This window comes from Neophocaena asiaeorientalis, unplaced genomic scaffold, assembly GCF_003031525.2.
Source record: "Neophocaena asiaeorientalis asiaeorientalis breed wild unplaced genomic scaffold, Neophocaena_asiaeorientalis_V1.1 scaffold33, whole genome shotgun sequence".
Classification (NCBI taxonomy): Eukaryota; Metazoa; Chordata; class Mammalia; order Artiodactyla; family Phocoenidae; genus Neophocaena; species Neophocaena asiaeorientalis.
This window is the reverse complement of record NW_020171988.1, coordinates 784818-812693: the sequence shown is the minus strand read 5'-3', so window position 1 is coordinate 812693 and position 27876 is coordinate 784818. Positions and strand designations below refer to the sequence as shown.

Below are 27876 nucleotides of genomic sequence, written 5' to 3'. Positions count from 1 at the left end.
CGCCACCAGGGAAGCCCCCCACCGTATATTTTGACTGTTAAATGATGTAGCACCGTGAAATTGTATCACGTTGTGTTTTTCGAAAGACTGTTTACCTAGTTAGTATGGGTTTTCAAGTGAAGTGTTCTAAAACTTAATGAAGATGTTAATTTCTTTGGCCAGAATTAGCTGTTATCTCTTGCCTCACTTACCGACATGGTCTGGCAACTGCAGTGTCTGCCCTTCTACCAGCTCAGGAGGAGCTGGTTTGGGTGGTTTTCCTGCATCTTCTTATCCTTTTAAGAACTGTAAAGGCTCCACTTAACAGCATTATTACAAGCCTGCCTGTGAGGGCGGCTTCTAGGCACTGCACCTGTGTAGACGGATGGTCCCCGTCCCAAAGTGCAGGGCCTGTCACCCTAAAGTATCAGCAACATAGAGAGGCAGGCAAAAGACACATTGGTAACTGGTAAGCAAGGGACATGCCAAAAATCAGATAGTTACTTTGTGTAAGTACAAAGGGATGCTTGCCTGTCTGTGGAATCAATAGTGTAGTTAGTAAGAAGGCGGGAAGCAGAACTAACCTCCCAAAGCTGCCCAGAGGTCCGTCACCACGAGCGACCAGGTCTTATTCCTGAGCAAAGTAATAGGAGGTGCAGGCGTCCTGAGGCCCAGCCTGCACCCCGAGGCCGCGGCTGAGCCGTGCTGGCTGCTCCTGGGCCCCGTCTGTGGGGGACAGGCACCCCCAGATCACCTTTCTTTAATCAGAGTTCATCATTCTTGTCACTCCACTGAGCACACTCTGGCAGGAAATGATAAGAGCTCCCTTTCTTCCTTGTTATGTAAATTTTCAACATAACTGTTTACAATTTTATAATAAGGACAAGGGCAGTCAGCTCTCTCAGAGGAGGTGTTTATTCTCATCTTCTCTCTAATCACTAAGGAGAAAACACAGAATGGTTGTCCTCAAGTTTTCTGAAATTTCAGCTTTTCTGATTGGTTATTTATTTCTTAAGATTAATCTTTACATTACCAGTTGTTTGTAATCTATTCTGTAAAGTTTCACTTTGTAATACATAGTCCTTGCATTCCTACAGAATCTCCCTTTCATAGTATGAGTCCTCATACAAAAATCCTAATTTGCTACTGCACCTACAGAGCTTATTTTGGCATTGATTAAAAAAAGCAGAAATTGTACATGTTCTCACATCATTGTAATGCTGTTGCCCTATTTGCTACTCTAAGGCCTGTACACTCAGCCATTGTATTCCAGAACAAAGTTATAAAGATTTCTTTCTGAAATGGTTGTCAGTGAGCAGATAATATAAGCACTAGTCCCCTTACCCTGGCTTTCTCCCCATGCTTCTAGAAGTCTGTAGCTTTTTACAGTGTTCAGCACGTGTAAGTAATGGGTCTTAATGGGACTCAACACAGCAGATGGTCAAATGCCCTGTACATGGAGTTTGATCAATACATGTTATTGGCTGACCAATTAGTGTTATTACTTCAAGCATCAGAAATTACTGTCATTATCCAAAATGATGAGACCTTTTGCATCTCAGTGTTATGAATATTGACTACTGATTACAGAAATAGAGAACTATTGTGAAAAATCCACTTGTTAAAGAAATCTGAGATAATAGTTCAGTTTTATCTCTTCAAGTAAATATTCCCGATTGTTTCATATTGGAGTCCTTTTTTAAAAAAGGTGAAACTAGAAAGCATTAAAAAATAATCTTGTTCGAGATAGAATAATTTAGAAATAGATATTTGTATATGTGAGCTGGGCCAGTCATTTAAAGAAAAAAAAAAAGTAGAATCGTGACTGTCTTGCCCATGTCTGTCTGTCTTTCTCTTCTCTGGCTCCTAACCCCACCACCTTCAAACTGTAACTAAAGAACAAGAAATTTTAAAATGAAAACAACTTAGCTTCTTCGTGGGGGGCAGGGGAAGGAAGGTGGTAACTTAGTCTTAAAGTTTTTAGTTATCTGATTTTCACCATCTACTTTAAAACTCTGCTCTTCAGACAGATGGTTTGACTTACAGGCGGAGAAGGGATGCTGCTTCTATGTTTCTTAATAAGATAAGGATGTTTTCACTGGGCTAATGTTTCTTTGCTGAAAATAATTTAGGAAATTGGGAGAACGTTACTTAACATCTAACCCAGACAGGTTCTTTGTATGCACCGTTGATGTGAAGACCTCCTGTGACATGTTAGAATAGATTTCCTGGTAATTTAATATCAAGGGAATAATGCAGTTCGCATCTTGACATATAATCAGATTTCTTTGTTATATTTGGGCAGACCCAGTTCCATGGCATGATCTCATTCTCTCTCCCCTTGTATTCCCTTAGAACAGGGTCAGTGCCTGTCTGATACCCCTGCAGTGTTCTACCTCACAGTGTAATTATTGGATACACACAACCATCCCAAGAGCTCATATATTTTTTTAAACATCTTTATTGGAGTATAATTGCTTTACAATGGTGTGTTAGTTTCTGCTTTATAACAAAGTGAATCAATTATACATATACATATGTTCCCATATCTCTTCCCTCTTGCGTCTCCCTCCCACCCTATCCCACCCCTGTAGGTGGTCACACAGCACCGAGCTGATCTCCCTGTGCTGTGCGGCTGCTTCCCACTAGCTAATCTATTTTAGGTTTGGTAGTGTATATATGTCCATGCCTCACTCTCACTTTGTCACAGCTTACCCTTCCCCCTCCCCATATCCTCAAGTCCGTTCTCTAGTAGGTCTGTCTTTATTCCCATCTTGCCCCTAGGTTCTTCATGACATTTTTTTTCTTAGATTCCATGTATATGTGTTAGCATACGGTATTTGTTTTTCTCTTTCTGACTTACTTCACTCTGTATAACAGACTCTAGGTCCATCCACCTCACTACGAATAACTCAATTTCATTTCTTTTTATGGCTGAGTAATATTCCATTGTATATATGTGCCACATCTTCTTTATCCATTCATCAAACACATGAAAGAATGCTCAACATCATTAATCATTAGAGAAATGCAAATCAAAGCTACAATGAGATATCATCTCACACCGGTCAGAATGGCCATCATCAAAAAATCTAGAAACAATAAATGTTGCAGAAGGTGTGGAGAAAAGGGAACACTCTTGCACTGTTGGTGGGAATGTAAATTGATACAGCCACTATGGAGAATAGTATGGAGGTTCCTTAAAAAACTACAAATAGTACTACCATATGACCCAGCAATCCCACTACTGGGCATATACCCTGAGAAAACCTTAATTCAAAAAGAGTCATGTACCAAAATGTTCATTGCAGCTTTATTTACAATAGCCAGGACATGGAACCAAGAGTTCATATTAAGGGCTGGGATTCTTGTTTAGAAATAATGCATGATAGTTGGGAAACCTTAGGCCACTGGGCTCAGACAAACCAATATTCAAGTTTTTCTTTACCATTTCCTCGGGAAAGTTCTATAGCCTCTTTCCAAGTTTCCTATATAGTAGGTGTAAAGCGCCTGGTGAGTTGTCTTTTGTTTCCCTTGATCATGTCTTTGGCCCGGACTTTGCATATCACAGGGGAGCAGTGAAAAGTACAATCATGCTGTATAGATCAAGGTGAGAATCCTTTTTTTTTCTTAAAAATTAAATCAACATATACTACATATAAGTGGATTGGCGGAATGTTTGCAAAGATTAGTCTATAAGTTAATAATATGAAAAATTTTTAAAGAAACAGGTGTGTTATGTAGCAAACCAGACAGTGAAATAAATGATAATGGGACTGATGGTCTTGACCACTTTTTAAAATGTGGGGTTTTATATTTTTAACGTAACTTTTCCATTTTTCAACTAATCACCTTTTTGTGCCTTTTTTTTTTGTGGTACGCGGGCCCCTCACTGTTGTGGCCTCTCCCATTGTGGAGCACAGGCCCCGGACGCGCAGACCCAGTGGCCATGGCCCACGGGCCCAGCCGCTCCGCGGCATGTGGGATCCTCCCGAACCAGGGCACGAACCCGCGTCCCCTGCATCGGCAGGCGGACTCCCAACCACCGTGCCACCAGGGAAGCCCCTCTTTGTGCCCATTTTTAAAGAGCTTCATTAATAATACACTTTTCACTTGCCTGTGGACTTTTATTGGGCTATAGATATTTTAAGAGGGGGAGGATAAGGGGGAATTGTCTCACTTTTTCATAGACATGTAGAATATGAGGTTTTTAGACAGCTATACTTGTTTCCTTAAATGCTTCCGCATTTCATCATGGGACTTCCCTGGCCGTCCAGTGGTTAGAACTCTGCACTTTCACTGCCAAGGTTGTGGGTTCCATCCCTGGTCAGGGAACTAAGATCCTGCAAGCTGCGCGGTGTGACCAAAGGAAAAAAAAAAAGAGTTTCTCCATTTCATCCTAATCGGTATCATTTTTTATCATCTTGACTGTGTTTCTTCCCTGAGTCCTCAGTCCTTCTCAAGGCAGCCTCTGGCCCTGTGTTCTTCTGAACTTTCTGAAAGCTGCTTTCTTAAAATCTAGGACAGATATTTGTTTGAGCTCGGCATTCCCGCCTTCGGCTGTTCTGTGCTTGTGTTACCTGCAGGTTCTTACCTGTTGGTTGGAGTGAAGCCCCGCGGGGCAGTTCCGGTCACCGTCTCATCACCTTAGTGGTCAGATGGTCAGCAAGGCGAGTTAAGCCGACTGCCTCCAGTGGCAAGAGGCTCCCAAGCATACATCTGGGTGGTTGAAAAAGCCGCCAGTACTATTGTGTCACATCTTTGTGCCAGTATTGAGATTTGTAATAAGAAAGCGTCTCAAAAAGCCCGCTTCTGGTCAGGCAGCTGTATGGTGTGGTCCCATGATAATGTCACAACCATTTCCCTTCTCACGCCCCTCGGAGGCCATACAACTCTATACCTTCTTGTTACACAGAGAGTTACTGCTTCACCTCTTCTCCTGTGTCTCTTCTCTTTCCCGTGTTCCAGTCTAGACGTCCATCCACTGAGCCTCAGTGATGCTTGTAAGACCATAATGCTTCCTGACTATCCGAAATAGAAACATTATGAATATTAACGATTGATGTCCTGAAATCCAGATCGTGCTGAAGTATTAAAACTTAAGACCCATTGGGGTCCTACCATCGGGGCCTCATCTGGCCATGTTCTAGGAAGCGGGTCTGAGTCATCACGGCACACGCCAGGGAGTCTCTCAGACCGGATCAGGGAAACATTGTGTGTGTGTGTTTTACTCTAGCAGAAATCCTGGGTTTTAGAACATCATCGCCACCTACTCGTGGTTATTATTTTTTGTCTGTCTATTTTTCCCATCTGTTAAGCCAAGCACATCCAGGAAAGTCAGAACTAGATATGGGGGATGCAGCGCCCCCATGTGAGCCAGGCCACACAGCAGTGCGCTGGAGGGGGTTTAGTGACCAAGTTGGGGTGTTGGCAACAGAGAGGCTGAATTAAAGGAGAGTGGTCAGTGTAGTAGTTTCCTAGGCAATGTAATGAATTTTACTAATTACTGTTCTTTTTTGAAACCAGGGAGGTTCTTAAGCCTTAATAGCATGACAGGAATTAGGGCCATAGTTCCTATTAGGAGGGGAAAAAATAGAGAAGAAGGAAGACTAGATCGGCAGCTTACCGTATTTATCCTTTGTGTCAACTCTCCTTCACTGTTTAAAGACACTAAGGAATAAAGTTACTGTCAGTCACGATGTAAAGAGCTGCTCTGAAACGATGTTGCATAGAAAGGGAGTTAGAAATCGGGATGCCCAACTGAACAGTAAAAATGTACGAAAGAACGCCGGAAATGTCTTGTAAAAATTACAGCTGCTCCAACATTATTTGTAATAGCAAAAGATTGGAGACAATGTCCATCAGTGAGGACTGGTTAAATAAATGCTGGCTCATCCACACAATGTGGGAGCCTGTGTAAGTGTTAGAAAAAGAGTGAAGAAGAGCTTGACACACTGGCGGGGAGTGATCTCCACTACGTAGTTACCTGAGGAGAAAAACCACGGTACAGAGCAGTGTGCGTGGTATGCTGGCTCTGTGCAAGAAAGGGAGGACTGTGGATATGTGAACACGTTCGCTTAGATTTTCAAGGAGAAACAAGGCAATAAAAGATAAATATAAAACTAAGAAAAATGCGTAGGAGGAGGGAGGGGTCAGAGTAGAGGAGACCAGGAAGAAACTAAGATTTACCTGAATGCACCCTGATATGTAGTTTGACTTTGGAATCATAAAACAAATTATACCCAAAAAAGCAAAATCACTTCCCGCCCGCCACATAAGGGGCGGGGTGGGGGTGGGGAAAGGAAACAAATGAAGGGAGTGGTGGGTGGGGAAAGGAAACAAATGAAGGGGATTATACTTTAAGTGACATATCCACATAAAGAAAGTAATTACTCTGACAGACCTTAGAACACAATACTTCTTCTGTACATTCTCAATGAGATACTCTAAGGACAAAAAAAATGCAGAGTTTAAATTGTATTTAGCGGTCTTACTATTGGTTATGTTTGTGTGGTTAAGAATTAAGATTGTCTACCTAAGAGAAAAGAAATCAGCATAAGATTTTTTAAAATTATGTAAAATTCCTGTATATTTAAGTTTGAATTAGAAGTATGAGTAAGATCTTATTCTTCCCTTAAAAAAATACTCCGGGCTTCCCTGGTGGCGCAGTGGTTGAGAGTCCGCCTGCCGATGCAGGGGACACGGGTTCGTGCCCCGGTCCGGGAAGATCCCACATGCCGCGGAGTGGCTGGGCCCGTGAGCCATGGCCGCTGAGCCTGCGCGTCCGGAGCCTGTGCTCCACAACGGGAGAGGCCACAACAGTAAGAGTCCCGCGTACCGCAAAAAAAAAAAACAAAAAAAACCTCCATGTACCTGAGATCTGTTCAATATAAAGGCCTAGAAAACAGTGGAAACTCAGTAACAGTGCGCACTCCTAGCCCCCAGATTGTGGTCTTTAAACACCATTCCCCACTGTAAGAGTCCAGAGGTCCCTGGAGAAATGCCTGGTTCCACGTCTGTGATGAGAAATGTACTTGGTAGGTCTAGAACATCTTGTGCTGGAAAGCAAGGGACATATCAAAGACTATTTAGTGATTTCAGAAGAACCTAGGAACCCACCTGCGGGGTTCCCATTGGCCAGAGATGGGATAAGTGACTGCAGGTGAATATGAAAACTTTCCATGAGTTTTAATGATATTAAACCAGGAAAAGGACTGGCACGCCACTCGTGCCTTCAGGCTATTTTGAATGAGGATGGGGAATATGCATTGGTTATGTAAATTATTGAGAGTTAGAGTTCTTGGGCATTCTCCTCATCCCCTCCCCTCTACAGTAGGCTTGGGGTCTGACCTCAGATTGACTTTTACTGGGACAGGAGATACATTGCTTTGCACTCTTTTCATCCCTAATTGCCAACATCTTGTCCTTGGCAGAGCTGAAATCTGCCTCTGAGATTCCAAAGACCTGGATTCTGGTCCAGCTGTTCTGCTGCTCCCTCCACAGCCTCAGTGTCTCTGAACCTGGCTGAGCCTCAGACATCTCATCTCTAACATAAGAATGAGGACGATCACCTGTGCCCTGCAGCCCTTCCAATCCATGAGCACCCACCTCTAAGACGCCTTCTGCCTCACGGATGCCGTGAATTTGCAGTGTTTCCCCCATTGTTACATTCTTAAATAGGCACTTTATGAAATCTCAGTGGAGGTTGGAATCGTTTCAGCTGTACCTAGAAAAGTAAATATTGCCGGCTCATTACCACAGATTGGGTGGGGAAGTAATATCCTTTGTCTTTGTTTCTTTCAGCCATGGAATTCCATGAACACTTGCACAGCATAGGCACCAAGGAAGGTCTGAAGGAACGCAAACTGCAAAAAGCTGTGGAGAGCTTTACCTGGAATATTACCATCTTAAAGGTATTTTCCGAGTTGTTTCTGATGCTGGTGATTTTGCATCCTTGTTCAGCATGTTTCTTCCTGTTAGTATACCATTTCCTGCACTGTCCATTACCAGCCACTTGAAGCTATGGCATGGTCACAAAAATCGAATGAGAACTCTGCTTTCTGGAGAGTCTGCTGTGGGCACAGTAGCTGGGCGGTGCAGCTCCGAGGGAGAACAGGGGACTCGAGCAGTTGGCACCTTGTGGATTCTGCCAAGAAGGGAAAGGATCTGCATTTCGTCCTTAAAGCATCGTAAAGTTCATAAATGCCAGTTGCTACATGTGAAATAGAAAGCACTGATTACAGAGGAATCACTGGGAATTTCAAGATTCTAGTTCTTCAGATTTCATTCAATGCTTTAAAGTATAATCACAGCCTTAATGTCAATATGATCCCAGGGAAAAAGCAGGATAGAATTGTGGGGGGCATAATCAAAAGAAATATGTAAAGGAATTGCTGTTTGAAAAAAATTTCCCTTCAAGGGAGAAACCATCTATATCTGTTTGTTTATCTGCTTCCTTCTTTCTTTCTTTTCCTTTCTTTCTGTCTGTCTCTCTCTCCCTCCCTCCCTCCTTCCCTCCTTTCCTTCCATCTTCCTATCTCAGCATGACCATTTGAAAAAATTAACTTTTATTACTTTTATTATAAAAGTAATTTTTTCGTTATAGAAAATGTCAAAATAGCATAACCAAAGGTAAACATAGTCCCACCGTCCAGGGTCTTTTGCTGTACATTCTCCTAGTCTTTTTCTCTGTGGTATATATAATATGACGTGATTTTAAAACTAATGTTATGTATGTGCCTTGGAACTTTTTTTGCATTTTGTCTCTCTGATCTTTTCTTTATCTCAGTGTTTGGGACCTTGAATAATAATAACACAGAAACATTATTTCACTCTGGGCCTTGGACAGCTCAATGTAAAATTACTCTCCGGTTCACCCTCCAAACTTTCTTCTCAGTTGAATTCAAAAGACATTATCACAGCTGCCTCTTAATTTCTCTGTTCCCCTTCAAGTTAAAAGATCCATCCTGCATCCCTAATTTTCAAAGTAACATATACTCATGTAAAAAAAATTTGGGAAATACATACATGTAGATGATAATAAACTACAATTTAGACAAAAAAAAAAAAAAAAATCCCTCCTGCAGCTGACAAGGGTTTTCTGATTTAATTTAATGAAAAGTCACCCTTTCAGAGCTAGCCAACTTGCACTTTCTCATCTTAAACCCTTACTCATTTTTATAGTAAGTCATTTTCTAAACTTCTTCAAATACTTCCCTTCCTACACATGTACTTTTTTGCATCTCTGGATCGTCTGCTTAGTATTTAACTCTGATCATTTGCAGTTCAGTAAACAGCAGATAGAAAAATTTACCATGAAGAGGAATTTGGCTTTACAACTTGCTGACTCACTCCCAACCAGAGATGGGGTTGTACATTACCAATTTCCTGCAGACCTCAGGAAATGATTGCATCCTTGTCTATAGCCCTGTGATAGAAACAACTGCTCGTTTGGCTTTTTTATTTTATTATAGGCAAAACAGACTCAGGGAGCCAACTTCTCATCTGTCAGCTATCCTTGCTACTCCATTCTGGTCCAGGAACCAGCAGCCTGGGCCTCACCTGGGAGCTTGTTCACAATGCAGACTCCTGGGCCCTGCCCCAGGCCTGCTGAGTCAGAATCTGCCTTTTTTACAAGATCCCGGGGGATTCTTACGCACATTACAGTTTGAGAAGTACTGGGCTAAGAACCCCTGAAAATGGGAGGCTGGCGCACATATTCATGAAAAACAGCTGACATAAAGTAATGGCTCAGGTTTTAGAAACATGAAATTGAACCAAACAGCTACGCTGAGGAGACTGTTTTCTTTTGAATTATGTCCAGGAGATAGAATTAGCACCTCAGACTTACGTACATATGGAAACAAACGTATAGAACAGGATAATAGATCTTTTTAAAACCCCCAGGGTAGTATTTGCCCGTAGCTGATGTTTGAGTATGGTAGAACCCAAGCGCTGAGTGGGGAAGAGTTGGAGAGGTCTGTGTGTCTTTTCTGTACAATAGGAGGGCTTTTCTCATTGCTGCATATTTCTCGGGTTTAAACTTTCTTTAGAAGAATCAGTGCCGGTGGAGTTTTAGACATGAGTTTGGGTCTGAGTTGAGCTCCCAGCCTTTTCCTGGCAGGAGGGGATGGGTCCCTTGAGTTCCCCTCACCACCCGTTCTTTGCACAGACCTTGGAGGGAGTCCAGCCCTCCAGGGCCCTGTGTGGTATGTAGTTGGCAGTGGGTGCCCTCATGGGGGCACAGAGGCTTGGGGAAGGTTCCAGACTTTCCCTCCAGACGTGCTGAGGGAGCCCCGGAGCTGTGAGGCCAGGTGTAAGAATTACCTGGGTGCTTAAAACATAGTCTCCTAAGCCCCACCACAGACCTCCTGGGTCAGCATCTCAGGGGTGGACGCAGGAATCTGGCTGTGTGACACGTTCCTCAGGGGATTCGCAGGTGCCCTAAAAAATTGAGTGCCACCACTCTAGAGTCAAATCAGAAGTGTCTTTCCTTCTGAATCACCCCACTCATGTGAACAACAAGGGAGGCAGGGTGGCCAATCATCGCAGGATGAAGGACTTGCAGTGTGAGAGCCGGGGTGATGGGTCACCCCCAGAGCAGGCGCCCGGCCACAAACTCCTTTCGTCCAAGGATGTCCAGCCCAGTTTTCATGAGTCCTTGCTAGCTTTGTTTAGTTTTTTCAACTTTAAGAGTTGCTTTAAAATACAGAAATGAACGAAGGAGAAATGTCACCTCTGATTCCATATCCAGAATGACCCGCTGTTAACATCTTGGCATATTTACTTCCAGTCATTTTTTTCTTTGAATAAAAATCATTCATTTGTTTTTGTAAATATGTCTTCATTTTAAAGAACTTTTTTAATGTATAAAAGATAAGTTTTAAAATGACCTCAGATCCTCCCTCTGAGAAATAATTATTATTAAATGTAAGTGACCTTATTCCAGGAACCTTTTTATATGCATATGGATGGATGGATGGAGATACATGTTTTTGATCCTGAGTCATACTTTTTTCCCGTTTTTCACATCTTTGATATTGGTGTGTATCTTATAATGCATGGCATCTTTGCATTGTAGCCTAGTTAAATTGGAGTGATTTTCTTCCTTAGTGGTATATAAAATAGTGGTATGTATGTCTCATAAGTACTAGTGTCTCAGTTATTATGAAATAAGGTGTATCAGTAGATAGAATCCTACTATAATTTCTCTATTTAATTTTTTTAAGTACTAAGTTTCACTTCACGTAATTTCACAGGAAAAAAGCAAACCATAAAGAAACTAAAGGAATTGCTGAACAATTTTTACCCTAGAGGTTTTTCTTTCCTATAAAATCCCTCTGAGGTTAAGAAAAGAGACTATGAAAAATGTTAATTGGAGTCATTTTGTTGGGTTTTTGAAAGCTATACATTTCAGTTATAAGCTTTGTTGGTTGCCCTTCTGCTATGAGAGATGAGTTAGCACTTTTTAATATTTCTGGGTGGGCAGCTAGGCGTATTGTTATTTTTCCATTATCCAGGTTTAAACGTCACGGGACTGTAGTTCCCATGTTGCTTGCTCTAAGCTCAATATTTAAACTGGTTCGCTCTCACCACCAGTCCAAGAAATCGCCCATGCTTTTCTGTAGCCTGAGGGAATGGCGGAGAAGAGAGAAATCTCAGCTGGGGTCATAGACAGCCTTTGTTCGGATACTTAGACCCAGCTTTCTCAGAGTTTGTAAATGTCCTGTTCTAGGGTTTCTGCTCCATAACTGGGGAGAGGGTGTAATTCATTCCCGCAGGCTTCTGATTGCTTCTTTAATTCAGAAGCCAGCCCTCAAGACCTCACACTCATTAGATAGCACCATTCTCTCTTTTTTGATGAGCATTGTTGAGGTATAATTTACATAAAATAAAATTCACCAATTTTAACTGCACAGTTCAATGAATTTTGACAAATGTATATAATCATGCAACCTACCACAGTGATGATAGAGCATCATCCCTAGAAGTTCCCTTGTGCCCCTTCATAGTAAACTCCCCCACCTTGCTGATCTCTGGTCTGATTGCCATCTCTAGTTTCTCGCATTCCAGAATGTCACATAAATGGAATCGTGTAGTAATAAACTTTGTGCCTGGCTTCTTGCATTTAGGATAATGCTTCTGAGATTCATCCAAGTTGATGTATGTTTCAGTAAGCTATTCCTTTTAATTGATGAATAGTATTCTATCCTATGGGTGTACCGTACTTTGTATGTTCACTAGTTGATGGACATTTGGGTTGCTTCCAGGTTTTACCTATTAAGAATACAGCTGCAATGAACATTCACGTTCAAGTCTTTGTGTGAACATATGTTTTTATTTTTCTTGGGTAAATACCTATGAGTGGAATTGCTCACATGGTAAGTGTATATCAGACTCTATAAGAAATTGCCAACTGCTTTACAAATTGCTTTATGAACTGTTCCATTGTGAATTGCCCCCAGCAGTGTTAAGAGAGTTCCAGTTACTCCACACCCTTGTCAATGTTTGTTATTATCAGTTTAGCAAGTCTAATAAGTGTATAGAGTTTGAGCATCTTTTTGTTGGGGTCTTTGTTTTTTTTAGATTTTTTCTAAAAAGATCATGATGGGCCTTAGTGTGGCTTTCTTTATGTTTTTTCTGCTTAGAGTTCTTTGAGGTTTTTCTATATATGGATTTACAGTTTTCAGCAAACTTGGAAATTTTTCAGCCATAGTTTCTTTAAATTTTTTTCTGTTTTACCCTTTCTCCCCTCTCCTTCTGTGACTCCATTTGTACATATGTACTGCTTGATACTATCCCATAAGTCACAGATGCACTGTTCATTTGTTTAGGCCTTTTTGCTGTTTTTCTTTTTTAAATAGTTTCTAGTGCTGCAAGCACTGCTAGTCTTCAAGTTTTCTAGTCTTCAAACAATACTGCTGTATGTTCTACAGCATCTAATCTGCCATTAATCCTGTCCGGTGGGGCTTTTATTTTGAATTTCCTGCTTCTCTTCTTTGTGCTCATGATATCCTCTCCCTCCCTTTGTGCTCATGGTACAATATCCTATTGTATATTTACAATAGCTGTTGTAGCCCTCCCTCCCTCTCCACCACTACCCTTGCAGCCGCTTTGCCTCCCTGAGCTCCAAAGAGGGGCTGTTGGGCTCTGGGAAGCTCTCCAGGCAATGAGCTGGACCTTGTGTCCATACCCCTTCTCCCAGGGCTCCCTGTCTTGCACTGTCTGAAAATCATTGCTTTATATATTGTGTCAGCCCCATTCCTAACTTTTCCATCTCACCTCTTTCTTCCCACCCCCTGTCCCATCATCTCTTCTCCATCAAACAGAAGTAAAAGGAGAAAGACACTCAGTTTATATCTCTCCAGGTTGGTGGGCTGTTAGAATTTTCAGGACCTAAATGGGAAAAGAATTTGAAAAAGAATAGATATATGTATATGTATAACTGAATCACTTTGCTGTACACGTGAAACTAACAGCATTGTAAATCAACTGTACTTCAATATAAAATAAAAAATTTAAAAAAATCATTGCAGAACTTCCTTCCCATATTCCTGATGAAATGAGCAAAAAGAGTAAAACTGTCAAACACACACACACACACACACACACACACAAATACACAAACACAAGCAGCCACCCCGCAAAGAAAAGGATATAACATAGTTTAATAAACTTCTAAAACTCACAGAATTCATACTGGCACTTCATAAAAATCCTGAACATTGGGGTACATGTATCCTCTTGAACCATGGTTTTCTCCAGATATATGCCCAGGAGTGGGATTGCTTAATCATATGGTAGCTCTGTTTTTAGTTTCTTAAGGAACCTCCATACTCTTCTCCAGAGTGGCTGTACCAATTTATAGTCCCACCAACCCTGTAGGAGGGTTCCCTTTTCTCCAGCCCTGTAGGAGGGTTCCCTTTTCTCCACATCCTCTCCAACATTTATTGTTTATAGACTTTTTAAAAATTTTATTTATTTTATTTACTTATTTTTGGCTGAGTTGGGTCTTTGTTGCCACACACGGGCTTTCTCTAGTTGCAGTGAGCAGGGACTACTCTTCGTTGTGGTGCGTGGGCTTCTCATTGCGGTGGCTTCTCTTGTTGCGGAGCACAGGCTCTAGGTGCATGGGCTTCAGTAGTTTTGGCACGCGGGCTCAGTAGTTGTGGCTCATGGGCTCTAGTATGCAGGCTCAGTAGTTGTGGCACACGGGCTTAGTTGCTCCGCGGCATATGGGATCTTCCCGGAGCAGGGCTCGAACCCATGTTCCCTACATTGGCAGGTGGATTCTTAACCAGTGCGCCACCAGGGAAGTTCCCTGTTTGTAGACTTTTTGATGATGGCCATTCTGACTGGTGTGAGGTGATACCTCATTGTAGTTTTGATTTGCATTTCTCTAAAAATTAAAAATGTTGAGCATCTTTTCATGTGCCTCTTGGCCACCTCTATGTCTTCTTTGGAGAAATGTCTATTTAGGTCTTCTGCCCATTTTTTGATTGGGTTACTTTTTTGTTTGTTTGTTTTTTGCTATTGAGCTGCATGAGCTGCTTGTAAATTTTGGAAATTAAGCCCTTGTCAGCTGCATTGTTTGCAAATATTTTCTCCCACTCCATAGTTGTCTCTTGGGGTTTCTTTCATTTTCTTTGCTGTGCAAAACCTTTTGAGTTTAATCAGTTCCCATTTGTTTATTTTTCTTTTTATTTCCATTACTCTAGAAGACAGATCGAAAAAGGTATTGCTGCAGTTTATGTCCAAGAGTGTTGTGCCTATGTTTTTCTCTAAGAGTTTTATAGTATCTGGTCTTACATTTAGGTCATTAACCCATTTTGAGTTTATTTTTGTGTATAGTGTTAAAGAATATTCTAATTTCATTCTTTCACATGCAGCTGTCCAGTTTTCTCAGCACCATGTATTGAAGAGACTATCTTTTCTCCACTGTATATGCTTGCTTCCTTTATCATAGATTAGGTGACCATAAGTGCATGGGTTTATCTGTGGACTTTCTGTCCTGTTCCATTGATCTGTATTTCTGTTGTTGTGCCAGTACCATACTGTTTTGATCACTGGAGCTTTGCAGTATAGTCTGATGTCAGGGAGCCTGATACTGCCAGCTCCATTTTTCTTTCTCAAGACTGCTTTGGCTATTCGGGATCTTTTGTGTCTCCATACAAATTCAAAAAATTTTTTTTTGTTCTAGTTCTGTGAAAAATGCCATCGGTAATTTGACAGGGATTGCATTGAATCTGTAGATTGCTTTGGGTAGTATAGTCATTTTGACAATATTGATTCTTCCAATCCAAGAACATGGTATATCTTTCCATCTGGTTGTGTCATCTTCAATTTCTTTCATCAGTGTCTTATAGTTTTCAGAGTACAGGTCTTTTGCCTCCTTAGATAGGTTTATTCCTAGGTATTTTATTCTTTTTGATGTGACAGTAAATGGGATCGTTTCCTTAATTTCTCTTTCTGATCTTTTGTTGTTAGTGTATAGAAATGCAATAGATTTCTGTGTATTAATTTTGTATCCTGCAACTTTACCAAATTCATTGATGACCTCTGGTAGTTTTCTGGTAGCATCTTTAGGATTTTCTATGTACAGTATCATGTCATCTGCAAATAGTGACAGTTTAACTTCTTTTCCATTTTGGATCCCTTTTATTTCTTTTTCTTCTCTGCTTGCTGTGGCTAGAACTTCCAAAACTATGTTGAATAAAAGTGGTGAGAGTGGACATCCTTATCTTGTTCCTGATCTTAGAGGAAATGCATCCAGGTTTTCACCATTAAGTATGATGTTAGCTGTAGGTTTGTCATATATGGCCTTAATCATGTTAAGGTATGTTCTCTCTGTGCCCACTTTCTGGAGAGTTTTTATCATAAATGGGTATTGAATTTTTTCAAAAGCTTTTTTTGCATCTATTGAGATGATCGTATGGTTTTTATTCTTCAATTTGTTAATGTGGTATATCACACTGATTGATTTGTGGATATTGAAGAATCCTTGCATCTTGGGATAAATCCCACTTGATCATGGTGTATGATTCTTTTAGTGTATTGTTGGATTCGATTTGCTAGTATTTTCTTGAGGATTTTTGTGTCCATGTTCTTCAGTGATACTGGCCTGTAATTTACTTTTCTTTTGTGGTATCTTTGTCTGGTTTTGGAATCAGTGTGATGGTGGCCTATAGAATGAGCTTGGGAGTGTTCCTTCCTCTGCAATTTTTTGGAATAGTTTGAAAGGATAGGTGTTAACTCTTCTCTAAATGTTTGATAGAATTCACCTGTGAAGCCATCTGGTCCTGGACTTTTGTTTGTTGGGAGTTTTTTAAATCACAGGTTCAATTTCAGTACTTATGATTGGTCTGCTCATATTTGCTGTTTCTTCCCGGTTCAGTGTTGGAAGATTCTACCTTGCTAATAATAAGCATTTATCCATTTCTTTGTGATTGTCATATAGTTGTGTGTAGTAGTCTCTTATGATCCTTTGTATTTCTGTGGTGTCAGTTGTAACTTCTTTTTCACCGCTAATTTTATTGATTTGAGTCCTCCTGCTTTTTTTCTTCATGAATCTGGCTAAAGGTTTGTCAGTTTTGTTTATCTTTTCAAAGAATCAGCTTTTAGTTTCATTGGCTTTATCTATTGATTTCTTCATCTCTATTTCATTCATTTCTGCTCTGATCTTTATGGTTTCTTTCCTTCTGCTAACTTTGGGTTTTATTTGTTCTTCTTTCTCTGGTTGCATTAGTTGTAAAGTTAGGTTGTTTATTTGAGATCATTATGTTTCCTGAAGTAAGATTGTATGGCTATGAAGTTCCCTCTTAGAACTGATTTTGCTGCGTCCCACAGGTTTTGGATCATCATGCTTTTGTTTTCATTTATCTCTCAGTATTTTTTTATTTCCTCTGATTTCTTCGGTGATCCACTGGTTGTTTAGTATTGATAGCATATTGTTTAGCCTCTACGTGTTTGTGTTTTTTACAGGCGTTTTCTTGTAGTTAATTTCTAATCTCGTAGTGTTGTGGTTGGAAAAGATGCTTGATATGATTTCAATTTTTAAAATTTACTGAGGCTCGCTTTGTGGCCCAGCATGTGATCAATCCTGGAGAATGTTCCATGTGTACTTGAAAGGAATATATACTCTGTTACTTTTGGATAATGCACTAAAAATAGCAATTAAGTCCATCTGGTCTAATGTGTCATTTAAGACCTGTGTTTCCTTATTGATTTTCTGTCTGATGATCTGTCCACTGATGAAATTGGGTTGTTAAAGTCCCCTACTATTATTGTGTTACTGTTAATTTCTCCTTTTATGGCTGTTAGCATTTGCCTTATATGTTGAAGTGCTTCTGCCTTGGGTGCATATATATTTACAATTCTTCCATATTCTTGTTGGATTGATCCCTTCATCATTATGCAGTGTCCTCCATTGTCTCTTGTAACAGTCTTTATTTTAAAGTCTATTTTTGTCTGATATGAATATTGCTACTGCAGCTTTCTTTTGATTTCCATTTGCATGGAATTCCTTTTCTGATCACCTCACTTTCAGTCTGTATGTGTCCCTAGGTCTGATGTGGGTCTCTTGTAGACAGCATATATACGGGTCTTGTTTTTGTATCCATTCAGCAAGTCTGTGTCTTTTGGTTGGAGCATTTAATCCATTTACATTTAAGGTAATTATTGATATGTATGTTCTTATCATCATTTTGTTAATTGTTTTGGATTTGTTTTTGTAGGTCTTTTTTCTGCCTGTCCTCTTTTGTTCTCTTCTCTTGTGATTTGATGACTAATTTTAGTGTTGTGTTTGGATTCCTTTTTCTTTTTTGTGTACCTATTGTAGATTTTCGGTTTGCAGTTCCCATGAGGTTTTGATATAGCAGTCTATATATAAACAAGATTGTTTTAAGTTGCTGGTCTTTTAATTTCAAATGCATTTCCAGTATCCTGCATTTGTACTCTCCTCTTCTCACAGTTGCTGGTTTTGATATTTGTGTGTGGATGATTTCCTACCTTTACTGTATGTTTGCCTTTACTGGTGAGCTTTTCTATAAATAATTTTCTTGTTTCTAGTTGTGGCCTTTTCTTTTTTACCTAGAGACGTTCCTGTAGCATTTTTTGCAAATGTGGTCTGGTGGTGCTGAATTCTGTTAGCTTTTGCTTGTCTGTAAAGATTTTGATTTCTCCATTGAATCTGAATGAGAGCCTTGCTGGGTAGAGTTTTCTTGGTTGTAGGTTCTTACCGTTCATCACTTTAAATATATTGTGCCACTCCCTTCTGGCCTGCAGAGTTTCTGCTGAAAAATTAGCTGATAACCTTATGGGAATTCCCTTGTTGCTTTTAGTCAGTTTGATTACTATGTGTCTTGGCATGTTCCTCCTTGAGTTTATCCTGCCTGGGATTCTCTGCACTTCCTGGACTTGGGTGTCTGTTTCCTTTCCTATGTTAGGGAAGTTTTCAGCTGTTATCTCTTCAGATATTTTCTCAGGTTCTTTCTCTCTCTTCTTCTGGGATCCCCATAATGTGAATGTTGTCATAAAGTTTTCTTAGACTGTCCTCATTTCGTTTCATTGATTTTTCTTTATTCGGTTCCACAGCAGTGATTACCATTCTGTCTTCCAACTCAGTTATCCATTCTTCTGCCTCAGTTATCCTGTTATTGATTCCTTCTGTTTTTCATTTCAGTTATTGTATTGTTCATCTGTTTGTTCTTTAGATCTTATAGCTCTTTGTTAAACGTTTCTTGTATCTTCTCGATCCTCGCCTCTTTTCTTTTTCTGAGATCTTGGATCATCTTTACTATCATTACTCTGAACTCTTTTTTGGGTAGGTTGCCTGTCTCCACTTGACTTAGTTGTTCTTCTAGGGTTTTAATCTTGTTCCTTCATCTGGGACATATTCCTCTGCTGTCTCATTTTATCTAACTTTCTGTGATTGCGGTTTCCGTTCTGCAGGCTGCAGGGTTGTAGTTCTTGCTTCTGCTGTCTGCCCACTGGTGGATGAAGCTGTTCTAAGAGGCTTGTGCAGGCTTCCTGGTGGGAGGGGCTGGTTCCTGCCCACTGGTGGGTGGAGCTGGGTATTGCCCCTCTGGTGAGCAGGGCTGTGTCAAGGGGTGTGTTTAGAGGGCAGCTGTGGGTTTGGGAAGACTTTAGGCAGGCTGTCTGCTGATGGGGTAGGGCTGTGTTCCCGCTCTGTTGTTTGGCCTGAGGTGTCCCAGCACTGGAGCCTACAGGCTGTTGGGTGGAGCCAGGTCTTGGTGAGAAAATGGCTCACAGCATTGAGTACTCCCCAGAAGTACCACCATCAGTATCTTTTTCCCTGCAGTGAGCCACAGCCACCCCCTGACCTGAGCAGGAGATCCTCTAATACCAGCACATAGGTCTGGTCCAAGCTCCCATGAGAACACTGCTTTTTCCTCTGGGTCCTGGTGCACACGAGACCTTGTGTGCACCCTCCAAGAGTGGAGTCTCTGTTTCTCCCAGTCCTGTGGAGCTCCTGCGATCAAACCCTGCTGGCCTTCAAAGCCAGATGCTCTGGTAGATCCCCGTCCTGATGCCAGACCCCCAGGCTGGGGAGCCTAACGTGGGGCTCAGCTCTTTCACTCCTGTGAGAGAACCTCTGTGATATAACTATTTTCCAGTTTGTGGGTCGCCCACCTGGCAGGTATGTAAGACAATTTTATTGTGATTGTACCCCTCCTACCATCTCATTGTGGTTTCTTCTTTGCTTTGGGGAAGTGGACCCACCTCTTAGTGGACAGTGCAGCATGCCTGGATGGGGGCAGAAGGCATTGTGGTGGCCATATTTGCAGTGGCAGAATCTGTGAATGAAGCCGTTTCCCTTAAATGGGTGTGGGAGACTTTGTGAGGCTTGTCCTTACAGGATGATAATGTCATAAGATCCCACTTCTTGTGCTCCCACTAGATGGCCAGCCTCCTCCACCATCAGGTAATTGTGTTCTGTCGTACAGTACATAGCATCTTACATCTCTGTGACTTCTACCCACTGATTACACTGATGTCCTCAAAGCAGCACAGACATACCCTATTCCTTCTCCTTCAGCATCCCTGTGAATACTTGGGCACTGTTGTATCTTCTCTCAAACCCCCGAGATTCAGGATGAGGTGGCTTCTGGTCCCTTCCTCATTGGGTCCCTTCATCTTCTGAAGGCTCTGGCTTGTCAGTGCCTTGTCAGTACTTGTCAGTGTCATAAGATGGGACAACCAGGATTACCCCCACACTTCAAATGCCTGGCGGGCTAACCCTCCCTGAATGAGACTTGGTGGTCTGATTTTGCCCAAGTCTGAAAACTATCTTACTATTAATATAGGCCAAAATTATGTTGGATTTTACAGCACCTGTGTCCTATCATGGACTTAAATGAAGCTTATTACAACCCAAGATGAGTTCCAGAACTGCTGCCAAGCAAGCGCTCCCTATACTGTGTCATTCCACCCTCAGAGAAAAACTAGAGATTAAACCCTGAAAGTAATTAGAGATTTGTTCTCTTTAGGAACATAAGACTTCTGCCAAAAATAAATAATTAAACTGGATAGTTTTTGCACCTGTTAAGGCATTAATCTTTCAAAATTTTATGTATGTAATTGAAAAACAGTTGATACAATGTTGAGTTAATTCCTGCTGTACAGCAAAGTGATTCAGTTATACATATATATATATACACACACACACACATTCTTTTTTATATTCTTTTCCAATATGGTTTATCACAGGATATTGAATATAATTCTCTGTGCTATACAGTAGGACCTTGTTGTTTACCCATTCTGTATATAATAGTTTGCATCTGCTAATCCCCAACTCCCAATCCCTCCCTCCCCTACCCGCTTCCCCCTTAGCCACCACAAGTCTGTTCTCTATGTCTGTGAGTCTGTTTCTGTTTCGTAGATAAGTTCATTTGTGTCCTGTTTTAGATTCTACATATAAATGATATCATATGGTGTTTGCCTTTCTCTTTCTGACTTACTTCACTTGATAATCTCTAAGTCATGCATGAGCTGCAAATGACATTATTTCATTCTATTTTATGGCTGCATAGCATAGTACATTTTATATCTGTACTACATCTTCTTTATCCATTCATCTGTCGATGGACATTTAGGTTGTTTTCGTGCCTTGGTTATTGTGAATAGTGCTGCTGTGAACATAGGGGTGTATGTATCTTTTTGAATTATAGTTTTGTCCTGATATGTGCCCAGGAGCAGGATTGCTGGATCATATGGCAGTTCTATTTTTAATTTTTTGAGGAAACTCCTTACTGTTTTCCACAGTAGCTGCACCAACTTACCTTCCCACCAACAGTGTAGGAGGGTTCCCTTTTCTCTACACCCTCTCTAGCATTTGTTATTTGTAGACATTTTAAAGATGGCCATTCTGCCTGGTGTGAGGTGATACCTCCTTGTAGTTTTGATTTGCATTTCTATAGTAATTAGCGATGTTGAGCATCTTTTCTTGTGCCTGTTGGCCCTCTGTATGTCATCTGGAGAAATGTCTATTTAGGTCTTCTGCCCATTTTTTAGTTGGGTTGTTTGTGGGTTTTTTGTTTTGTTTTTTGTTTTTTTTTTTTGTGGTACGCGGGCCTCTCACCGTTGTGGCCTCTCCCATTGCGGAGCAACAGGCTCCAGACGCGCAGGCTCAGCGGCCATGGCTCACGGGCACAGCCGCTCCGCGGCATTTGGGATCTTCCCAGACTGGGGCACAAACCCGTGTCCCCTGCATTGGCAGGCGGACTGTCAACCACTACGCCACCAGGGAAGCCCTGTTTGTTTTTTTGTTGTTGAGTTGTATGAGCTGTTTGTATGTTTTGGAAGTTAAGCCCTTGTCAGTTGCATCACTTGCAAATACCTTATCCCAGTCTGTAGCTTGTCTTTTCATTTTGCTTATGGTTTCCTTTTCGGTACAGAAGCTTGTAAGTTTGATTAGTTCCCATTTGTTTATTTTTGCTTTTATTTCTATTACCTTGGGAGACTGCCCTAAGAAAACATTGGTGTGATTTATGTCAGAGAATGTTTTGCCGATGTTCTTTTGTAAGAGTTTTATGGTGTCATATCTTACATTCAGGTCTTTAAGCCATTTTGAGTTTATTTTTGTGTATGGTGTGAGGATGTGTTTTAATTTCATTGCTTTACATGCAGTGGTTCAACTTTCCCAGCACCGCTTGCTGAAAAGACTGTCTGTTCTCCATTGTATATTCTTGCCTCCTTTGTTCAAGATTAATTGACTGTATGTGTGGGGGTTTATTTCTGGGGGTTTGTGTTCTGTTCCATTGATCCAAATGTCTGTTTTTGTGCCATTACCATGCTTTTTTGATTACTGTAGCTTTGTAGTATTGTCTGAAGTCTGGGAGGGACACGCCTTCTGCTTTTTCTTTTTCCTCATGATTGCTTTGACAATTCTGCGTTTTTTATTGTTTCATATAAATTTTAGGCTTATATGTTTTAGTTCTGATAGGGATCACATTAAATCTGTAGATTGCTTTGGATAGTATGGCCATTTAAGCAATATTAATTCTTCTAATCCAAGAGCATGGCTATCTTTCCATTTCTTTGAATCATCTTCAGTTTCCTTTATTAATGATTTATAGTTCTCAACATATAAGTCTTTCATCTCCTTGGTGAGGTTTATTCCTAAGTATTTTATTTATATCTCTTTTGATGTGTTTTTGAAAGGGATTGTTTACATTCCCTTTCTGATGTTTCATTGTTAGTGTAAAGAAATGCAACCGATTTCTGTATGTTATCCTAGAAGTATCCTGCTACTCTGCTGAATTTGTTTATCAGTTCTAGTAGTTTTTGTGTGGAGTCTTTAGGGTTTTCTATATAGAGTATCATGTCATCTGCATATAATGACAATTTTACCTCTTCCCTTCCAATTTGGATACCTTTTATTTCTGTTTCTTGTCTGATTGCTGTGGCTAGGACTTCCAGTACTATGTTGAATAGAAGTGGTGAGAGTGGGCATCCTTGTCTTGTTCCAGATTTTAGCGGGAAGGCTTTCAGCTTTTCACCATTGAGTATTATACTGGATGTGGGTTTGTCATAAATAGCTTTTATTATGTTGAGCTATGTTCCCTCTACACCCACTTTGGTAAGAGTTTTTGTCATGAATGGATGTTGAATTTTATCAAAAAATTTTTTTTGCATCATTGAGGTGATCATGTGGTTTTTGTCTTTTCTTTTGTTGGTGTGGTGTATCACATTGATTGATTTGTGTATGTTGAACCATCCTTGTGAACTTAGGATGAATCCAACTTGGTCATGGTGTATGATCTTTTTTATGTGTTGTTGGATTCAGTTTGCTAATATTTTGTTTGAGAATTTTTGCATCTATATCCTTCAAAGGAACTGGCCTGTAATTTTCTTTTTTTGTGGTGTCCTTCTATGGTTTTGGTATCAGGGTGATGGTGGCTTCCTAGAATGTCTTTGGGAGTATTCCTTCCTCTTCAGTCTTTTGGAAGAGTTTGAGGAGAATTGGTATAAGTTCTTCTTTGTACATTTGGTAGAATTTGCCTGTGAAGCCATCTGGTCCTGGACTTTTGTCTGTAGGGAGTTTTTTAAATTAATGGTTCTATTTCACTTCTAGTGATTGGTCTATTCAAGTTATCAATTTCTTCTTGATCCACTTTTGGTTGGCTGCGTGTTTCTAGAGACTTCTCCATTTCTTCTGGGTTGTTGAATTTGCTGGCATATAATTTTCATAGTATTCTCTTATGGTTTTTTGTATTTCTGCAGTACTGGTTGTTTCTTCTGCTTTTTCAATTCTTATTTTGTTTATTTGGGTCCTCTCTCTTCTCTTCTTGATGAGCCTGGTGAGAGGTTTTTGTTTGTTTGTTTTAATTTATTTATTTTTGGTTGCATTGGTCCTTCTATGGTTTTGGTATCAGGGTGATGGTGGCTTCCTAGAATGTCTTTGGGAGTATTCCTTCCTCTTCAGTCTTTTGGAAGAGTTTGAGGAGAATTGGTATAAGTTCTTCTTTGTACATTTGGTAGAATTTGCCTGTGAAGCCATCTGGTCCTGGACTTTTGTCTGTAGGGAGTTTTTTAAATTAATGGTTCTATTTCACTTCTAGTGATTGGTCTATTCAAGTTATCAATTTCTTCTTGATCCACTTTTGGTTGGCTGCGTGTTTCTAGAGACTTCTCCATTTCTTCTGGGTTGTTGAATTTGCTGGCATATAATTTTCATAGTATTCTCTTATGGTTTTTTGTATTTCTGCAGTACTGGTTGTTTCTTCTGCTTTTTCAATTCTTATTTTGTTTATTTGGGTCCTCTCTCTTCTCTTCTTGATGAGCCTGGTGAGAGGTTTTTGTTTGTTTGTTTTAATTTATTTATTTTTGGTTGCATTGGGTCTTCATTGCTGCACACAGGCTTTCTCTAGTTGTGGCTAGTGCAGGCTTCTCTTGTTGCAGAGCACGGGCTCAAGGCACGTGGGCTTCAGTAGTTGTGGCACACGGACTCATAGTTGTGGCTCGTGGGGTCTAGAGCACAGGTTCGGTAGTTGTGGTGCATAGACTTAGTTGCTCTGCGGCATGTGGGATTTCCCAGACCAGGGCTCAAACCCGTGTCCCCTGCATTGGCAGGTGGACTCTTAACCAGTGTGCTACCAGGGAAGTCCTGAGAGGTTTGTGGTAAGACAATCTTGTTTTGTTTTTACCTGAGGTGCAGACTTACCTGGAAGACCTGAAGACTAACATTTGTTTCTGAAAACTACTTTTATAGTCTCTGTCCCACTCCTTTCCTTTACTGATGCTAATATCCTTTAGTTACTTCTTTTATTATAGGTGATCTATTATGTTGCCTGTTTTCCTAAAAAGCTCTAATTGACTAAGAGCCATTTCTCTATTTAGTGTGTAAAAACTCCTCAGAGTGGTTCAGAAAATCAAACTACAGTAGCGTTTGTCACTAGGCAGGCTGTCCTTTCTGACCCATTTAAAACACAGTAAAACCTCAGACATTTGGATCCCACTCATGTGGAATGTGTGATTACTCAGCTAATGTTTAATTATGCAAAGGTGTGCTTGCAAGATTAATGGTGCGAGGAAAGTCCTTACGTGGGCGCCATTTTTACTAGTGTCTTCAGAAGCCTTCCTGCTCCCCATCCTGGCCCTGCTCATCTCCCATCCCCTCGCTCCCACCCCGACTCCAGCCCTGGTCCTCTACCTGGAATCTCTTGACCTCCTCCTTTTGTGCTTGGCTGGGCTCACCTCTGCTGTCTGGAGACCCTGCTGGCTGCTTCTGAGACCCTCACCCCACTTCTGTGCAGGCGGGCACCTCTCCCTTTCCAGGTCAGGTCTATAACAGGGAGGGTGGTCACAGTCAGAACTCAGAGGGCTTTGTGACATAGAAGCCAGGCCCCTACAGTGAGGCCCCAAAGGCATCATCTGCAAGAGCTGTGGAGTCACAAGTGGAAAACAGTGTCCTCTGTAGCTCCTAGACCTGCTGGAATCCTCTCCTGCCTTCCATTGAGGCTCAGCTCAGACCCTACACCTTCTCCCTGGGGCTGCCTGGGGGGGCCTCACCCTCCATCAATGTTGAACGAAACGTAAAGTTGTTTCTCAGGAGAAAGGCAGGTTAGGAGGTGCGTCCCCAGGTCCCCTTGCTGTTCCTCACGCTCTCAGACCCTCTCATGAACCTCTAAGTGCTGAGGTGGGAGTCAGGGGAGGGAGGGCAACCTTCCTGCTGCAGTGATGTGAGTTTGTTTTCAGTTCACATTGACTCCCTTCATACATATGAAGCAATGTGAGGGGGGTGGGCACACAACAGAAAAAATAGTGAAACATTTAAAACAAATCTTTTCCTGTGGAAAAGCTCGTGCCACCATCCCTGTTGCTCTAGCTTTAGGTGACGATGATTGGGGGATCTTTTTTGAGTGGAACGTTTATTGAGACCTCAGTGGGATGAAGGCCTGATGAGCCAAGGGGGGGGGCTTCCTGACTCTGGTTAATTCATCAGCTACCCCCCAGGACCCCTCGCAGGGCACTGTCAGAGTGTGGTAGGTGGCGGTTTAGAACCAGTAGTCGAGATTTCCATTCACTCTGTTGTCCACTCTTTTGTCACTCAACAAAAACTGGAAATCTAGATTTCTGCTCCTGTATTTAATCACAGGAAGAGTGCATTTTCTGCATCAGTGGTGAGGTGCTGAGTGCACTTAAAATGTCATCACTGTTCCATTCTGCTGGCTTTAAAGTGTCACATGTAACATGCAGGGGCTCAACTCCCTATAGTTTGGGCCGCTGGTTTAGTTTATCCAGAAAGAAAACAAAACACACACAGAAAATTGTGTGTGTTTAGGTATAATTTGCCATGTAGACTCTGCCTTGGGTGAGGCCGTTGGTCTCTCCAAATTGTATCCTCATCTACACAATGGGGATGGTAATCGCACCTGTCTTGCAGAATTGAGAGACTGTCATGAGAATAATCTTTGTAAAGGGCTTAATTCAGTGTCTGGCACACAGTAGTCACTCAGTAAATGGGACTACTGTTCCCAGTAGGATTTGCTGGTATACATTCCTACATGCCTACTTTTTTTTTCTTTTTTAAACATCTTTATTGGGGTACAATTGCTTTACAATGGTGTGTTCGTTTCTGCTTTATAACAAATTATCAATTAAGTCCATCTTGTTTAATGTATCAATTAAAGCTTATGTTTCCTTATTTATTTTCATTTTGGACCTACATGCCTAATTTGACACATCACAGGCTCTGTGGTTTCAAATTTTGGACTCTAATCACACTTGCAGTCCTTCTGTTTGAATTTGAGTGGTGGCTGTAAGAGTTAGAACGTATTAGTTTCCATAGCCCTCTTAAAGGAGGTTTATGCCTTTGGCCTGTGATCCTGAATACTCATGAAATACTGAATTAAAGTATAGCCAGTTTGTATATGAGTCTTGCATCACCCAGAAGAGTGACTAAGCACAAAATATTTACTAAAAAGTACTCTGTTTGTAACCACATATTATTAATATTCCAGTTAAATAACAGTGAAGAAGCTGTAACTTCCTGTCAACCTGGCTTTTGTTTTCCGGCCATGAGATTGTGTTAAGGTTTTACAGGTTCAATTCTTGGCTTTTGGTTGCAGAAAATGCTCGGGGGAGATGGCAGAGGAACCCTAGACCAGCATGTGTCAACTCAGAGTGGTGCTGAGGGGACCTGTAGCTCGTGGAGACTTGTGGGGTGACGGGAAGATAACTTGATAAACAGCTTGCATATCAAGCTGCTGAGCAAGGCCCAGCATGCAGTGGGTGTGAGGCCCACTGCGGGTGACAGTCTTCTTGGTCTGGGCCTGGCACTCCTTTTCATTTAGCCCAGAGTCAGTGTCATCTTGTGGGGGAGCAGAGGTGTTAGTGCTAGCAAATGCAAGTTTGTGTGCCCAACGCACAGTGAGGCCAAACAGTACCAGAACATCGGAGTTTGGTGCAGAGAAAGGTTTAATGCAAGGATACGGGTGGCTCATACCCCCAAAACCTTGAACTCCCCAAAGGGATTCAGCAAAGCATATTTAAAGGCCAGGTGAGGGAAGGGGGTCATAGGATACGTGACCAGCTCCTGCACAATTCTCTGATTGGTTGATGGTGAAGTAACAGGGCAGTGTCACAGGGGTCAACATTGTCAGTTGACATTGTCAGTCCTTAGGCTCCAGGAGGCCTGAGGGCTACCTGCTCATGGTCATCAAGTAGTTAACATCTTCAATCTTCCATTTGGTGGGGGGGGTGGGGTTTCAAATCTTTGAAACAACTCAGGAAATGTGCACCGGATACTGTTTTCTAGGTACTTCAGAGAGGAGCTAAAGCAGAGGATATGGATATGGGAATATCCATATCCATAGAGGATATGGGAAGACCGCATAGGGTCCTGCTTGGTTACAATTCCCCCCTTTTCTTTGA

At 41.3% G+C, this 27876-nt stretch overlaps 1 protein-coding gene across 1 annotated transcript in view; it reads left to right on the top strand.

Annotated features, from left to right (window-relative positions):
- PLCL2 (phospholipase C like 2) overlaps nucleotides 1-27876 on the top strand; it is a 190833-nt gene that overhangs the window by 151710 nt on the left and 11247 nt on the right. The window contains exon 5 of the mRNA XM_024747559.1: nucleotides 7783-7892. Coding sequence (XP_024603327.1) covers nucleotides 7783-7892 — 110 coding nt within the window. The remainder of the gene's footprint in view (nucleotides 1-7782; nucleotides 7893-27876) is intronic.